This window comes from Chelmon rostratus, chromosome 5 (assembly GCF_017976325.1).
Source record: "Chelmon rostratus isolate fCheRos1 chromosome 5, fCheRos1.pri, whole genome shotgun sequence".
In the NCBI taxonomy this organism is placed as follows: Eukaryota; Metazoa; Chordata; class Actinopteri; order Chaetodontiformes; family Chaetodontidae; genus Chelmon; species Chelmon rostratus.
The window spans coordinates 21434606-21452930 of NC_055662.1; the positions used below are offsets into that span (position 1 = coordinate 21434606).

The 18325-nt window shown below is 43.7% G+C and overlaps 1 protein-coding gene across 1 annotated transcript; it reads right to left on the reverse strand.

Annotated features, from left to right (window-relative positions):
* Window positions 1-925: 925 nt before the first annotated feature.
* Window positions 926-17766, reverse strand: limk2 (LIM domain kinase 2). The gene is made up of 16 exons (XM_041937723.1): window positions 17522-17766; window positions 17172-17268; window positions 11601-11736; window positions 7469-7578; window positions 6837-7022; window positions 6563-6668; window positions 5627-5841; window positions 5354-5540; window positions 5174-5260; window positions 4736-4867; window positions 4173-4229; window positions 3729-3794; window positions 3159-3333; window positions 2997-3052; window positions 2550-2707; window positions 926-2189 (listed from the first exon to the last, which is right to left on the reverse strand). The coding sequence occupies exons 1-16, from the start codon at window positions 17535-17537 to the stop codon at window positions 1976-1978; spliced, it is 1998 nt and encodes a 665-aa protein (XP_041793657.1). The 5' UTR covers window positions 17538-17766; the 3' UTR covers window positions 926-1975.
* Window positions 17767-18325: the final 559 nt, after the last annotated feature.

Sequence of the window (18325 nt, forward strand, 5' to 3'; positions counted from 1 at the left end):
ATAAGAGGCTTGGAAAAAAAACTGACAGTTACAGAAGAAAAACAGGAAGTTACCAGGAAGTTTGGAGCTCTGGATGTTATTCAGCACAAACCCTGTGATAGTGACACACTTTTGATTTCTCTCTACTTGAATAGTGAAAGATATTCACTGTTATCTGAGCCACGGCTCTAGTCCAAGGTGCTAAAAGCAGCAAATATAAATTACAATGTGGATCCTTACTAAGGCTGCAAGTAACGATTAACTAAATAAACATTTTAATATTGTCTTCAAGCTTATTTATCATGTACTCTAGAACATTGATCCCCAACCCGTGGGCCGTGGGTCATTTGGTACTGGGCCGCACAGAAAGAAAAAATAATTTCCATTATTTTGTTTTTTCACATAATTTGAAAAACAGGTGGTGCCTGACAGTGCCAGTCTGCAGCCAGGTCCTCTTCACATGATTAAAAAGTGGATTTACGTTCATTATTATTGTTATTATTAAAGAGAAAATACCACATTTTTAAATGCCGATCTTTTCATTTTATTTTGTTTTTATCTGCTACACCTTTAGACTGGGCCGTGAAAATATTGTCAGACATTAAACTGGGCCAAATGCAAAAAATGGCAAATACACATTGTCAGGATCAAAAGTGAAGTCTTAAATCTGCTTTTCTGACTAACAGTCAAAATAAGTAAAAAAGTATGTTGAGAAAGAGTAAGAAATTAATTCTGTGACCAGTTATAAAATATGATCATTTCATTGGGTTATTTTAATGCTGTGAACTGATTCTTTGTGGGACGAGAAAAAGAAAACCCTGTTCCCTTCACGTCTGATGACTGGTGCCCTGCAGTGTGTGTTTTAAGAGAAACTCAGATCTCAGACAGAAGAACCGATTCTTAGCGGCTTTACTGACATGTGAGACAAAAGAATGACAACAAAAAGTCAACTGTCACAGGCTTTATTTATGAAACACTATTGATATAAATAATAGTGGTTACAAGTGGTCGTCAGTACCTTGCATGATGATAGCAAAAAGGCAAAAAACGTCCATCCGTGACAAAAAGTCTGAAAATCTACACTTCCCATTAGAAAATGACATCCAATTAAGAGGCATACTATGTACATGTGTATATACATTGCTTGAGAAAAAAATCCAGTTCTTCTGTACAAAACATTTTTTTTAGAGTTAACTCTTGCATGATTATGTCTTACAATTATTAGTCTAGAGCTTCCGCCTCAGTTTTTAAAATAGGAACTAGGTGTTTGATAGTGTGGCAAACATAAAAAATCTAAATAGTGTTCATTCATCATTCTTAGAAATGAATAAAAATCATCTGACTACAAAGTACAGAATCATACTTGTAACCGTCTCGTCAAAAAATAGATCAGTGGTGCTCGGACGAAAAACATTCCCTCGCCATCTTTGTGTTAAATCTCAGAGCGATGAAACTATTCGGGGTCAGTGTGTGTTTTGCTTCCGCTGCTGCCTGAAGTAACACCAGTTTTCTCCAAGCCCTGCCTGTTATTCACTTGCGCCGTCAAGCATCTTTGTTCTCTACGCTGCTGCAGTGAAGCAAGATCTCTTCTGGGCTCGGACTGATCTCTGGGCATTCCACACATAGCAAACAACAACTTCAGAACCAGAAAAACAAAACCGCTGTCACGTGCCATCTTCCACCTTATAAAGATGCTCGTCGTGTGTCAGGGAAAGTTGCGTATTGCCTTTATACACAGTAAACATTAGTACAGCCCTGCGCGTGGTGAGTGGGGGCTGAGCAGGGTAAAAAAAAAAAGAAGAAGAAAAAAATGTAAGTCACAATTGTCTTTTTGAAATGTGTCCCTCCACTCACAATGCAGTTCATTGGCATTGGTCCAGCTAACTCAGGTTATCCAGTTGTAATATGGCTCGGGTTCAATGCGCTTTCCTCTTTTTCTCATCCGCAGTATTTAGTGCAGCACTTCAGAGGGGTCAACACGAGGCAGGATGAGGTCCTAGCTGCCGTTTTCTGTCATGCTGGATGCGTCCGCAGAGGCCGCTGTTGGGGATGACGGCTGCTCTGGGCTCTGGGCTGGGGAGACGTCTTTAGGCCAGTGGAGTCGACTCAGACTCTGATGCAGTTCATCCAGTTCGGCTGGCAGGGGGATCCCCAGCTCCTGGTTGAGGGACAGAGCTTCAAACCAGTCCTCCAGCTTCTGGAAAGGTGGACTGGGGGAGTAGGAAAAAGCAGGGAGGGCACACAGAGGGGTTTTGGGTTAAAACCAGACTGACAAGGTTGAGGGAAAGCATGAGGAAGCAATCAAACAGCGGAGGCATGCCCCTGTGCAGGCAGGTCAAGATGTCATCTGAATGTCGTTGCTTTTACCCCCTAATGCTTCTCTTTAAGGTCAAATAACTGGCTGTCTCTTAAGGTGACTATTCCAACAGATGTCTTTACATTTTTGCTGCACAGCTGTTGTGTTGCCTTGTTCTGGTTATTGAGAAGCAGTAAGCAACCCTGCAAAAAATTAACTTTTCATAATAAATGACGCGTTGGCCACATGTGCCACAATAACAGCAGGTGCTCACCGGTTGTCCGGTGTGAGGTCACAGCAGGCCACGGTCAGCGGAAAGAAAGCTGGTGGACAGTCTTCAGGGAGGAACTTCTCCACGAACTTTGCAACATTCAGGCCAAAGTCCAGATTCCTGGGGAGGCACTCAGGGTCTGCATAGACTTTCCCAATGATCTGGATCACAAGAGGAGGTAAGCGTCAATCCATTAAAAGATAGAGACACACACACTTCCACTACAAGAGTGTCTACTTTGCAAAACGTCCTAACTGCATTTTAGATCTGAGGGCTTGAGACTTGCTGGTAATTCAATATTTTGTCAAGGTGGTGTTGTCATGATCTGATAACACAGCTGTAATGAAACTGTTCTGAAGACTATTGGTTGTGTTTCCATGAAGCTCCCATCAAAAAGCATCAGCTCTGTTATTGGAGCAGATAATCAGAGTAAAACCAGCATGTTCTTACCTCACAAAGCACAATCCCAAAGGAGAAAATGTCCACCTTCTCATCATAGCGTTTACCTGAAAGAACGTAACAGAAAGGTTAAAGCCGATGCACTCTATGACCCAAAGAATGAACTCCACTGTAAATAAAGTTGGTAAGTAATTTCTTCTGTCAGCCTCTCACCATTTAGCATCTCTGGGGCCATCCAGTAAGGGTTTCCCACGACAGTGTAGCGCTTCTTTCGGTCGACGCGTCTGAACAACCTCTTCTTGGTGGACGTTTTTTCAGGTGGAGGCTTAACTTTGTCCTCCACGATGAGTCGGGACAGTCCAAAGTCAGCAACGACCACGGTGTTGTCCTGTGGACAGATGATGGTTCATTTTGAACTTGATTTAACTACATCTACATGCATTCTCTTCACATACTAAGCATAGAAATACCGAAGAAGAAGAATAAATGCTTTATAATGTCAGGAAGTCAAAAATATAGTGAATACTCTTGGATTCTCTACTGCAATCTGATTAAATAAGGCAATATTGTCTTGATTTCTCAATAAACTTTAAAAAGTTACTACTCTCGTTTACATAAACTCAACCATCTTGGCAAATCACAGGACTGGGAACGACTTTCACTCACACCTGAACGCACGCCAGCCTTTACTCGGTTCATAAAACGTACAAAGCGTTCCCTTCCCTTTCCCCATTGTTCAAGGTTTATGATGTGTGATGGCTGGTGAGATGACATGTCACCTACCAGTTTAACCAGGCAGTTGTGAGAATTGAGGTCTCTGTGTATGATGCTCATCGAGTGAAGGTATGCCTGAAACAAAGAGGAAAGTCGAAGAGGATGAACGTCACACATGTGCAAGTAAACGTTTCAGTCTAGCCACGCACCGTAAGGACTGACACCATCTTTATTCCATCCGCTCCATGAGCAGGCTATCAAAGACTTGTCAGCTTATGAACACCCATAACATGAGCAGTTCAATGGAAAGAAAGAAGCTTCATTTTATCTGGATCAGGTAACTCGTCATAGTATTTAACAACCTATATCTCACGCTAATCAGCAGGATCTCTTGGTGATCCCAATGCTCACAAGGGCTCCTGTGTGGAAATGTGCTCTGCGGCACTTCTACATACACATTTAGGCAGCCAGACATTTCACTAATAGCAATGTCTTTGCGAGAGGCCAACTCACCATGCCAGAAGCGATGCTCTTTGCAAAGCTCACCCTTTGCTCCCATGGAAACGGGTCCTGTTAACAAAAGAGAGAAATGAATAGAGGCTCCTCCAGAGGTTATAATGCATAACAGGGGTAAATGCAGAACGATTCAGCTCCAAGGCAGAGCCAGACGAACAGCATTCAACAGGAACAGTCAACAAAATTAAACCTTTGCGAATTCAATTCAAAAACAGACCCTCCCCCACATACCTTAAACATAATTAGAGACAAAAAAACAAACAGAAAAACACTCCCTCCCCCCCTTGTGCCGTGTGCTGAGCGGAGGAGGGGAGCACAGCTCTTTAAATTTCACCTGGGAACACTTTCTACAACTTTTCTCATTCCACGTCTTGGCCAGTTGACATGCCAGCCAGCCCACTACAGAGCTGAGAGCCCACTTATCAGTGCAGAGTTTACTTCAGGTCAGCCCCCTCCCACACTGCAAACAGCTCTTTCTGCGGCCGCTGAAGGGTCTTTTTTGTGCTCTGCCGTGAAGGAGGACAGGGAGAGGGTGAAGTGAATCTACCAGTTTAGCTCACCGTGTCTCTGATGAAATCCTTCAGGGTGCCTCCCTCGATAAACTCAGTTATCAAATTGAGCCTCTTGTCCTTGTACAGCACACCGATGAACCTCAAGACGTGGGGGTGATCCAGGCATCGCATTACTTTGACCTGAGGATTAAGCAGAAACAGAGTTAGAGACACTGACGATCCTTCCACAACGACTGAAAGCTGATGAGCTCTAATAAGTGAAATTTAGTCCATGAAGAAAAAAACTTTAAATATGATAAAAACAGAACTAATGTTTTTCTGACAGACTGGGGCGAAAACCTCAAAATAACAACGAACAAAGGGGTAATTGTGGGAACATGTAGCATGCTCTCAGTTGTGAGTATAATAAATCACAGCTCTGTGCAGAGCCAGAGGACTCGGTCTTGTCTGTGAGGAAGCACAGGCCTCCTGCTGCAGAGCACCAACCTCCTTCAGGAAAGTCTTCTGGGTCTCCTCATCGCAACGGATCAGCTCCTTCATCACCATCACCTCTCCCGTGGCTTTATGGGTCACCTGTTTGTCGGACAAAAGCGACACATGCTTAACTTGAAGCCCGTTGCGCGAGGAACCGTGTGGTGGAAGTAAAACACAGGGCGAAGAGCTGACCTTGATCGCCTGCCCGAAGAAGCCTTTCCCTAAGATCTCTCCATGGATGAGGTCACATGGGCGGAAGATGCGATGAGAGCAGCTACTGGAGGATCTCAAGGATTCGGAGCGGCCGATGTCTCGTGTGATAAAAAGCATCTCTTTGGGAGAATTTGGCCCGGGTGACTTACAAATGCTGTTACTGCGCCTGTAATAGAGGAATGTGGTTGATTAAAAATGACAAAAATGATGTCCATCATGTAAGCAGTACGGTTTTTGGCTGCTCTGACATACCTCAAAGACCTCCTTTTCAGTGTGCCGTCATCAACCACGTCGGTTCTCTCCAGGACCGCATTCGAAGGTGAGGACAGACGCATGCGGGATGTGGCCGGGACTCCCAGAGGGGTCCTCGGCGATCCCAGCCTGAGCCGGTCTAAACGCTGCCTGACTGGGTCGTACTCTATAAGCAGCTGCAGCGTGTGGCTGGTGCGGTGAATGAGGTCGTCCACCTAAACAAACCCATCAGAGTTTAAAATGATTAGTTCCTAAAACTTGATTTTAATTGAAGAACCGCTGAAAATTCATTAAAAAACAGCTGATCTTCTGCTGGAAGTAAAAATGTCCGTCCAGCTCTGATGGAGCTCACAGTAGCTTTACTACACATTATTTCAGTGTGTTAAACCCTGATGAGAGTAGAGCTTCTGTTTGAGCAAACAGCTGTCTGTCACAGTCCGACAGGTTTGGTGTGAGCGTTACACATACACACACTGCGTTGCCAGGTATGTAGGTACGCATGGCTCAAATTGTGTACAGAGCACCTTTCATACAACAAAAACAGCCCTAAATAAATTCACCATTCAGACAAGATGTGATGCTGAAATGTGTTATAGAGGAAACTGTAGGTGGGAACGTGGAAACAAAACAATTTAAAATAAATAAGCCGCGGCAGTGAATGATGACAGTTGGTATGAAGGGAGGGTGGTGCGAGGGTGAGGTTGTGGGAATGAGCGTTTAAGTGCAGTCATTCCACATACTGTTCTCTACCAGCTGAAGAATGTATAAATGATGGAGGAATGTGAGGAATGCCAAAAATCACATGTGCAGTTGTTGTATAATAAGAACATAGCTTCGCAAATTGCTCTCAAGGAATGGATTTTGGCCTTAATAGCGACACTAATTGACTGCATATGAAGAATGCATCACTTATCACTCCACAAGTCTGAGTCCCACCTCCTCCTCCATCAGTGTCCCGACAGGAAGGCCATTGATCTCCAGGATCCTGTCCCCAACATGAATGGCATTTCGCACCTCTGGACTAATAAGCATCCCTCTGACTCTGGAACAGCACAGTACCAACACGTATATGTGAGTATTAACAGTATAGAAGGAAAGCACAGATGCAAAGACAGTAGGTTAAGGAGAACTATCAATCACTAACTTTTCTTGTCGTGGGACACACACACACACACGCACACACCGCTGCCCTCCATCGGGTCCCACTTACTCTTTGACTTGGACGCTCGCCGATCCGTTGACGTCCCTCAGCACTGAGACGGAGAGGCCCCTCTTGCCGTTGGCTGCAGAGGGCATCGAGATGAGGGTCACCGTGTGGGGCAGGGAGTCTAGGACCGAGTCGTGCGAGCGCTTTTCCAACATGGGTGTAAGGACCACCTGCTTGTAGCACTTTCCACTGCGCACAACAGAAAAGGTGCAAGTCATTGCATGTGTGGACATGTGCTTGTTGTTACTGTTCAAAGGATTCACGGAGTCACAGACTGATGACTCACTAATAATTAATGCTTATAGCTGATCATTAACTGATGACACTGTTATTCTTCAGATTCATCTATTCATAATAAATAAAAATGTTAAGTGAAACAATACAACACAAAGAACAGTGAAGATGCTACTATGCATTATAGTTTAAAGCCATTATTCTACACAAAAATACAGTATGATTCCTGTAAAAGCGCAAGTCTACCGAAAGAAATATCGCATTCGCATTCAGTAACACTGTTTTATCAACATCTTTACAACCTTTACTTGCACACTATATCATTATCATCCACAATGAGACTGGTGTTTAAAGGACATTAAGTGTAAACAGCTTTAAAAATGCCTGTGCAGGTGTCTTACCAGTAGAGTTTCGATCGCTCGACTAAGGCGTAGGTATCCCTGTCCTCAATCACCACCTTGCAGCTCAGACACACAAAGCACTCAGGGTGATACTTGTGTTCTCCGGCGACCTGGAACCACAAACGAAACGGGCTTATCTTCAAAGCGTCCACCCAGCTCCAAGGCGAAGGTTGTGTTGTGCGTCGCTCGTCGGAGGGGAGCGTGTTGTGCTCTGTGTTTGCCTTCTGCCCTCCTCCTGGGCGGTGACACAGCCTTAACACCTGCTTTACTCTCACACTGTCTGGAATCTGCTATGATGTCACCTCCCTCCGCAGGTCTGAGCCACTCGCCTCGCTGACGTCCTCGCTTTGAAACAGCCTGTCATGTGCTTTCTCTCTCTCATTAACCAGTTTTTCCTTTCTGAAATTTATGTTGCACTCCCATTTCTCCTGGCTTTTTAACTTCTCTCTCTCATGCAAGATGAGACAATGTGTTGCCTTCAGCAAATTGTGCACATACCTGAGCGCAAACAGATGCTGATTCCAGGTTCAGTTATAAAACCAAAGTGTGAAGCCTGCATTTTAAATGTGGCCCGGTGGGAAACTGAGAGCACCTGAGTGATGTGGAGACAAACCAAACTTACCAGTATCCCATATGCTGCCTCTAAAATCATCGGCCTTCCCACACCCAAACTCTCAGACATGAACGACAGAGCCATCACACGCCCAGCACTCACAACAGCGGACGACACTGAACACCCCCTCAATCATGTCGTCACATGACTGCCATCGGGACAGAGATACAGAACCATTAAACGGAGGGGAGCTTGCTTCTGTCCCCTCTGCCTCTCTGACAGCATTGCGTGCTGGGGTTTATGATATACAAGTATTTATGGAGACTCTGTATTGTCTTGTATGCTGCTGAGTTCATATCTGTGTGTTTCTGTGCTGAACAAGCTGTAAAAACAGATCATCCCTCGGGGACAATAAAGTCTAAAGTCTGAAAGAAATGAATGAATAAAGTGAAGCAGGAAAAAACATGCATAATTACAGAAAGGCATTGAGTTAGGAATTACTTTGAAACAAAGGATGTGTCCCATTTCCATATGACACACAAAACAGAGCGATATACTGATCTTTATGGTAAAGAGTATTTACGGTTACTATATAAGACATAAACATATTTAACCATCTGGAAAGGAAGCAAAATGTTTTTTTTCCAAATATGTGTCAGTTATTTTTTTTTCTGCAGTGTTCCTGAAGCTGTTTCACCACCATTCATAATTTGTTTTAATTGTTTCCAGCTGTGAGCCTCCAGTTCCATTGTGCATTGCATTGTGGGAGCATAACCATCAACAGCACACTTTTTTTAGTCCGCATACCGACTGCATTGTGTGTACTTTATTTTGTCCCTTTTCTGGCGTGAATGTTCAACATATGTAGCGTGGATTTGGGACGCAGCTATAGAATGACTCAAGAATATGAACCGTTAAAAGTTCCTATTATCTTTTTCCCACATTGGCCACAGGTCTGACTCAGTGAGTCAGTGCTGGGAAAGGGTTCCCTGCCGACACAGACAGATTAAAATGATGTCAGCCAAATCATTGTGACATCTCAGGAGTCTGTAACTCCCTGCCTTCAAGCCAAGAACTGAACCACCACCACCGACCGCAGTCACAACCTTGCCTCGGGCTTCAACAGCAAGACAGAGCTGTAGCGAGCAAAGCAAAACAAGATGAAAGTGAGGCGTCGTGACGTAGGTCTCATATTGGAGAGGTAGAAAGTGTGACACTCCAAAGCAAAAGCAGACAGATAACATGAAATGCTCTACAAAAAACGGGGCCTCAAAATATAACAACCATCTTTAATCGGTCAATAAACTAATAAACAAATAATTGAAAGCGGGACAGAAACAATAGTGTTCTGGACTTGAATGCCTAACAAGCAGCAGCAGCTCTGCATGACCCTCCTCTGCCGATGGCCCACAATGATTCCCTTTCTGGCCGAGAGGCTCCTGTGCCAAATCCGCTCCGCCAAAAGCACTTGGCTTCACTGGCTGATGAAGCAGGATGCCAATACTAAATAGAGGGGTCCATTGTGAGTGTTGCTTGGTGGCAAAAAGAAAAACCTCAGTCTGGCTCCATGTTAGACAAGTGACCCCGGTTGTGACCAGCAAGAGCTGCTGCCACCTGAATTTCATGTTTCAGCTCGTGGAAAGTGACCCAAAGCTGGTCGGCGTTTGGATTACGTTCAACATTCACCAGCTTCTCAGGTGCCAGATGTGACTTTTACTGGTCTTGGTTCTTTTAAATCTACCTTTACTCGAGTGTTTGATTGTCAGATTATAAAGGGATGGCTGAAAGGTGTGTTGCCCTCTACGATCTGACTGAATCTCATTTTCAAGAAGTTTCTTTTGAAACTGATAGCATGTGTCAGTCTGAATGATCAATAAATAACTAATAAAATAAATGAATAACATTAGTTGATAAGTTACTGATCATACCAGACCAAGCAAGGCTGTAGCATTAAAAAGCTGTGACCGCACTGAAGTGAGCAACGTTTTATTTGTGTGTTATTTCTTAGTATTGCTTTAACAACAGAACCAAGACTGTGGGTAATATCTACAAAGCCACCTCACCACAGAGGACTGAACATGACGGGCTCCAAAACCGCCTCGTGTTCTAGCATCTCCCCACTAGATCCTCTGTGTACTTGGGGAAGCGAACTGTGGAGAACTTCTGTACAGAGAGGGAACATAATGGGGCCTCAAGGGGGATTTCACAAGCGAGGTCTAGAGCCCAATGGCTACGTTCAGCAGCAGCCAATGTGAAGTATCACTCATCTGTAAATGCAATGATTGCCACAAAAACAACCCCCCTGCCTTTTAATGCATGTTAGTATTACTCGGGAGCAGTGGGGAGGAACTGGAACACAGAGAACATCGACACGCTCTGCAGGCATTCTGGTATTATTTAAGTAGAGGAGGAAATTGTTGGCAATTGTTGCCGTATGATCTGGGCATGGCAGACTTGCCTGGCAATCACATATAGTAACAGCGGTCTAATAGTCTTGACCCAGTGTTGGGCCCTGCTAGAGTGAAGCCTAACGCAATCACAACCCAGCAAACTAAAAAAAACAGTCTGGAACAAAGCCGCGCTGACAGTCTGGTATAGTGTAATGCTCATTATACACCTCAAGAAATTCTTGAATAGAAGGAAACTGCACAGATAACTCTTTTTTTACATCTTGAATCCAAGTCATAGTTTAAGGTTTGGTCTGATGGGGGTGCCAGAGAAAGGGCCATAGGTTAGGGTAACATTTTAGTATAGCGCTTCCATAAAGCTGGGGGGGGCTGCGAGAGACAAATGGTCATAATTGAAGATAGTTGTAGATGTCCTGACTTTCAGTCCCTTGGATGGGCAAGGTTTTAAAAACCCGCTACACTTCCCATAAAGCAGCTTCTCACATCCGCACTGCCTGCTGAAATGCCCACGTTTTTCACATGCTACGCCCGTTTTAACTTGAGACTTTCTTCTATAAATGTGCCCCCGCCAAGACTAAAACATCCCAAGAGATATTCTGAACTGTTCTCTCTGACTGGGCGGTACCTTGACATGTAAAATCAGTGGAGTTCTTCAATTGAAGATGATCAGGTCTTGGTTCAGATAGAATTAATTCAAATGTTTGTGCACAACTTCTCATGCAATGGCTACATTTCCTCCTCCTTCATTTAAAAAAAAAAAACCCAAATCCTGTCAACACAGGCACTATTTTGTGACTATTTTGAAACCCGAAAGCAGTGGTGGCCGATCACAATCCAGGGGTCCTATCCAACTATAACGGTGAGTGTCAACACATGTCAACACTGCTAACAGCGTCTCTAAATATCTTCATCCCGGAACGAGTTTTAAAAAGCTCCGTTTTCAGTGACCTAAAACTGCATTTGTCTGTGGATGAAAGGAAATGCAAAGAAATAACTACTTTAAGAAACAAACCCATGTACATGAGGACCAGGCCTTAATGCATTTGAGATCATGATCCTACATGTGTTCTTGTCCTACTTTAGAAAACAAGAAAAATGAAAAGAACTCATTGCATGAGAAGATGTGCCAAAGCTTTTTGACAGGTACTTCATGTGAATGCAGCAGACTTACCATGGCAGGTCCAGTCATGAGCAGAGAGCAACCGTGACAGAGCTCTCCAAACTTCTCCCAGTAGTGTTTGCGACAGTACAGCTTGCCATCCTTCTCGTAGTACCAGTTCGTCAGGTGGTCACAGCACACGGAACACCTGAGCGGACAAAAACAGGCACGGTCACGTTTGCACAGAACAAAGCAGATGAGCAGAGAGGAATGAAGCGATGTATCCTCTGTAAAGCAGTGATCTTCAAAGTGATGTGGGACTCAAAAGCCCGGGGTATTATTAAGACCTGCTGATAATTTCACAGGTATGTGTGCGATGCCTCCGTGCCTCCACAAGCACGAAACGCAAGAGCGCAGCGCTGCAACAAAATTAGGTTAACTATTAATTAATCAATTGTTATTCTTGATTAATCAATTAATCTTATGTGAATAAAAACATATTTTAGAATACTCATCACAAGTTGCCAGAGCTCAGCGATGCCTTCAAATAGCTTATTTTGACTTTACAGTAAAATAAAAGACAGAAAGACAGCAAATCATCACATTTGAGAAGTGTTTTGTTTGAATTCAGTGATAAATTCTCAATCCAAATAAACATCAAGTATTTGTTTTTGACAGTCTACAACAGTAAAAGTTTAATACTTCATAGTTTCAGCACTTTAAGGCAGAATTAGGCCAGAGGTGGGGGCCACACAGATATTCACAGTTCAGTAAGAGTTAAAAATTCGAACCACCAGACAAACTATAATCTGTATTATTTCTCAAAGCCCATTCCTCCGATCACAAACACTACATAGCAGTGAATGGTGTTAAATAGTAAATGAGAGCTAGTCTTGATAAATCATACTGCTGAACACATGGCCTTCAGCTCTGAGGTTGAACGGGACAGGAACTTTAGCTGGGAGGCCTGATCCCGATGACGACGACAACGTGTGTTTTTCCCTGAACAAGGTGCAGAGCCCAATAAATACCTCATCCTGAGATGTGCTTGCTGGGTCTTGCATGCGTGCTGTTATTAGTGCAAGAAAAACAGGGAGCTGTTCCACTTCTGAGAGACGAGGATCTGGCAAGACTTTGCAGATGGTGGATAAAAGGAGCGTTTGGTTATTAGCCAATTTCAAGCACCTCAAAAGGACCCAGAATTCTCCACAGGGTCAAAGATCTGATCATCTGTTTTTTTTGCAGTTACATAACAAACTTCTCTCTGTGTATTTTCTTATCTAGTTCAATGTAAATAACGAGGCATCCAGTTAGCCTTTTGGTCAAAGGTGCAAACCATATCTGAACATTCAAGTTCAATCAGTGACCTTGATCACAATGTATGCTAATCTTTCTCCCAAAACAGTCAGTCTCAATAAATCGTCAACTGTCTAATTAGGGTGAAATTTGACCAAATTAACAGTTTAAAAGGTAAATATTAGAAACTTGTCAGACAGAACTCCATGTTATTGCATAAGAACAGCTGATCGATCCAGAGGAATACTGGCAAATTAAGGGGACATTTCTGGCTGCCACTTCGGGACAAAATGTTCAGAGTGAGGAATGCTAACGTTGCTAGCAGACTGGAAAGCACCTGCAGGCAATGAGCGTTCCTTGAACAAGCTGCACTGGTTATGCAAAATGGTGGCAGCAGGCTCGACTGCCAGAATACAATCAAGGATGAGCCGTTCTGTCAGAGATTAGGTTACTGAAAAGTCTCCTGTCAGGCTTTCTTTTTGTGCTGTTGCTGCAGTCAGACTCTGAAACTGCTCCCACTGTTTCTCAATGTCTTTGTGTTCACCTCAGTTTTGAAGTAACTTGAGCAAAGATGCTGAAAGATGACTTCGGATGTGGAGGCAAATGAATCACGTGTCACTACTGTTTTTTCATTGAACGGGGGCGCAAAACTGTCCACAGGAAATAATTTCTCTCTATCTCCAGATTAAGCAGGTGTGACGCAGCACACAGGCTGCTTTCAGGAATGATACGATAATAAACTTTCATCTGACACTGTACTGACTTCCTGATCATCCTGAACATCAACTCTAATTCAAGGCTTTAGTCTTTTTATGTCTTTTATGTCTTATGCAACCTTATGCAAGTCAGAAACGTTACTTTGAGTGGGAATGTGCTTTTTATGCATTTTTGATCTCCTGGTGCAGTGCCGGCAGCAGCCTTCTGCAGAGCCTCACGCATCACGTTGCTCTCTTCACTGCAGGTATAGTTGATCCAGGCTTATTGACTTTGGCCAAGACTCCACATATTTCAAAGTTTTCTGGCATTAGTTAAGAAGGAGCCGTCTTATAGAGGGAAGACCACATGTTTGTGTCTAAGCGAAGAGTGGGGGAAGCACTGGTTGTGACGCAGGGGCAGTGTTTTAGTCTTTAACATCCAAGTGGCATCCATGTTATTGGCCTTAAATCAATAATGTCAGGAAACAGTCTGTTCTGGTGCTGGAGGTCAGTGTGATTATGACTCCAGCCTGATTCATCACACTGTGACATGATGAGGAGAAGCAGAGCTGAAAGCTTGCTGAGGTAAAGGCTGCAGGAGTAAAGGACGCTGTAGCTGCTGTGGTCAACAATAATAACAACAATAAAAAGGTCTAGCTCTCTAAGTATATTGGTCTGAACGCTTTAACATGCAAAAATCCAGTTTTGGTCAAAATACAGCATGCAAACAGCACTGGTAGGATCGTATGGGTGTTGCCTGGTGATACCCATGCACGCACTTGGGCCAATCAGATAAAAGACACACAAAAGAGGAGAGAAACTTGTGAAAAGTGCAGTCTTTCAACTGGTATGCATGACACTCAGTATCCGTCCAGGTGTGGCAGCAGAAACAAAAACCTCCACCTTGTCCGCCTTGTTCCAAACAAAACAACGTTCCCAGACATAACCAGCCGATAAACTACAATTATTGTCCATTATGTCCCTGTGATATATCAAGATAAAGTGATGTAATAGTGCTTGTAAAAACACCTGACTTCCTTCTATGTGTACTAGTGGTGAATGGGGTGGGGGGCATGCTCAGGTGGTTCTTCAGTGAACAATGCAAAGGTCCTGCCTGCACAAACACTACAAAGAAAACATTACTCACTTCCTTACATCCACATTCCTGCTGGAGTGTATTCCTTTGTTGGAGTTTGGCATGAAGGGATCTTATGTTGTTGCCTTGAAGACCTGAAGAAGGCTTCGCTTTTAATGGGACCTTATCTGAGGGTGTGTGACTGTGCTCCAAACGTTCTTTTCAAGCAGTGGAGAGTGACAGTCATTCCTCCATTCATATCACAAGAACAGTGTGTTATTAACGTATTTGGGCTGAGTTTACATGCCAACGGTCACCAGTGATTTCCAAAAGCAGGACTTCAAATTGCTTGTTTTTTGTTTTAGCCAACCGACAGCTCAAAATATTCAGTTTACTATCATAACTGATCCCAAATAAAACACCTAATCTGTGGATTCTGTCTCTGTGTGCATATTTACTGCAGAAACAAGAAGCGCGGACAGACCGCAGACACTAAATATCACCCCATCCTGTATTGTGACTGGTTTTATAATGATAATATCTGCAGCTCCAAACACGTCCAGTGAAGTACAAGGTAGGAAATATCCAGCTATCCTTGGGGGGGAAAAAACAAAGGATTCTGCAGTCAGTGTCTGGGACAGCGGACCCACGTCTCTGAATCGCTGTCTAGGAATGCAGAACACAGCAGAGTGGATGTTGCTACCTATAGGCCTCAACAACACTGCCAGGTTTACTGGAACAAGGGTGACATCAGCTCCTAAGAATGTAACACGAGGTGGAGGTACATGGAGGGCAGAGTGGCAGCATGTGGACGGAGCAATAGAAGCAGCACTGGGGAGGGCACATTAACAACATTTTATTTTTGCAGATCTTAGATTTAGCTCTTTAAGCAAAATAAATATTTAAAAAAAAATGTGAGCTATGATTAGAGTGTCACATTACTGCAGCGTGGAGATATCTCAACCCTCACGATGAAAAAGACAATTCTGAACCCAGGAGTCAAACCTCAGAGAGACGATGCAGCACATTTAGATGAGTAAGAGGACTGCAGTCTGCTTCCCACACACACATAAAATATCTGATATCTGCAAGTTTTCAGGGAGTGTGACTGAAGTCGTTTCAGACAAAGATGACGATCTGAAGAAGGATGCAAAAAATGTTAGGGGGGGTTTCACTGGTCAGCTGCGTCAGGAACTTTGCCTCTGAGATGATATAAGTAGCTGCATGTGTTATTGAAGAGTCAGTGTTTGGGAAGAGTGAAATCCCGGGTTATGTAAGGACAGCGTGCTGCTGGATACTGGCTCAAAACTTCAAGAGAGCTATTTCGGTTGTCAGAAACAGAAAACACAGTCAGCATTTTAATTTATTCTATTCTTAAGGCTTTCTGGAAGTGCCAGAAGTCCTCCAGAGCCAGACTCCAATCATAAAACCAAAGGATTTTTGGATATACTCTGCAGTATGTGGCTTCTGAGAGAAAACCGTGCTGCAAATCAGCTACATTCACAGATTCGGGCACACAGTTCTTAATCATCTCTTTCATTATGTTAGTGTCAAATCGGGCACTGTGACTAATGAGAGCGTCCTGTGATCCTGCCGCCAATTCAGAGCTCACATGACGGTTCTGACAAGCGACAGCTTGATCAAGAAGAAGAAAGAAACCTGAGCCGTCTTACATCCCCCGAGAACTAGTGAATGTTTCTGTTAGCCAAGGGGAAAACACTCTGAGTGTCACATCATGTTTGGCATGTACAGCAGAACGATCCAGCCACAGGTTCTCCGCCCCACACAGAGGTATCTCACTACGGGGCAGTGACCTGTGAAAACCAGAGATCACGCCAGCTCTAGTGTGGCAATCATTAAGCCCCAGAGCAGAGGCAGAGAGCCCAGGCAAAGTCCTCCAGGACGGCAGGACCACTTCACTAACAAATCTGTTAGGGCTGCAGCTAAGGACTATTTTCATTGTCCATTAATCCAATTAATGTTTGGTCTAAAAAAGGTCAGGAAATGGTGAAAAGTGTGGATCAGTATTTGCAAAAGCCCAAGATGACGTCCTCAAACGCCTTGTTTCGGCCACAACCCAGAGACATTCAGTTTACTGTCACTAAGGAGTAAAGACACCAGAAAAAAGTCACATTTAAGAAGCTGGATTTTTGATTTTTAAATTACTCAAACTGAATAATCGATTATCAAAATAGTTTGTGGTTGATTTATTGGTTGACAACTCATCGTTGCAACTCTACAAACTTCAGGAAGCTGTGACAGTGGCAGGAATCCTACATGGTGCTTGTTGTGGCGCAAAAACAATGGTGACTTGTTAAAAACGGATCTAAGCCCGTGTTTATGCTACAAGACAGAAGCTTCTAGGATTATCCACAAGGCCGTTTATGAGAGAAAGCAGCAGCATGTTGACCAACAGGGGGGAAAAAAAACAATTGTGTCCATGTCAATGCAAGCTGTCCCCCCTCTTCCATGAAAACAAAGCATTCACTGATCAGACTATGACTGACAAAACTGTGCTCATCACAGCACAGAGGGTCCTCACAGGCGTGTTTAAAAACCATAAACTGGAACACTTACTGAAAGCAGGCGTTGTGCCAGGTGTCTTGGAGGACTTTCATGTGAAACGAGTCTTGAATTTTTCCTCCACAGCCCGCACAGTAACAACCATCTGTACCTGCAAGACATGGCCGAGGTTGTCAGGTTCAAGGCTCCAAATTCCGACCAAAATAGGTGAAACCGGTTCAGAGCGAGTAGCTGAGGGACAGTGAGTCAACGACAGGTTATGTCCGACGTTACACTCAGACTGCAAAGAAAACTTTAAACTAACACCATCGTTTCGACTCTGCGAGTGAAACGCTGAGACTAAACAGACACAATGTAAGCTAATCTCTCCTCAGTGTAAAGTTACAACCTGGAAGACTCCTCACCTTCTGCTTCCTCCATCTACTCCGCGGTGTCGTTGATACTCAGACCCGTTTACAAACTTCTCATGCCGGAGCTGGAGAGCCGCGATGCGCCGCTTCAAACTTTCATCCCTCCCAGTCGTCAAAGCAGGACTCCAAACTATGAATAACGACAGGAAAAAACAGACACAAATCCCTTTAATTCTCCACAGAAAGGAGGAACCGAACTCCTCCTGGACGGAGCTGCTTTCTCGCCGCTGGCAGGATGACTGACGTAATGCAGTCTGCAAATTCCTGTACGGAGAGCGGGAGGGCTCAACCGCTGCACCTGGAAGCAGGAGAACACTGAGGTCTGGGCCCAAACTGAATAAGAAATGCAGTGGCGCCACCTACAGGCAAAAAACATACGGCAAACTTATTTTCTTTCTCCTTCTTCTAGTTCCTCTTACCCTTCTTCTTCTTCTTCTTCTTCTTCTTCTTCTTCTTCTTCTGCTTCTTCTTCTTCTTTACTTACGAAGTGGGTACCGCCACCTGCTGTACCGGAGTATGTACTGTGCGATCTTATCCCTGGACTAAAGAGCTAGATAGCAACATAGCTAGATAGATATATATAACTTACACTAAGCTGACCTGACTTAGGTATGAAAATATATATATATATAAACATCTACATAGAAACTACTGTACTAAATAAAAAATAAAATAGATTAGAATTAAGATATGACTGGTGGCCTGTAAGAAATTAATAACGAAGAAATGGCTGAAGAGGCAGGCACCCAGTGTAGATGAATGGATTGATACAGTGTACAGCATCTTTGTAATGGAAAG

Coding starts and splice junctions, on each gene's coding strand:
- limk2 (XM_041937723.1), bottom strand. Junction 4,230..4,735: donor AGGATTTCATCAGAGACACG/GTGAGCTAAACT, acceptor TTTTGTTAACAG/GACCCGTTTCCATGGGAGCA. Junction 2,708..2,996: donor TTGGGATTGTGCTTTGTGAG/GTAAGAACATGC, acceptor CTTGTGATCCAG/ATCATTGGGAAAGTCTATGC.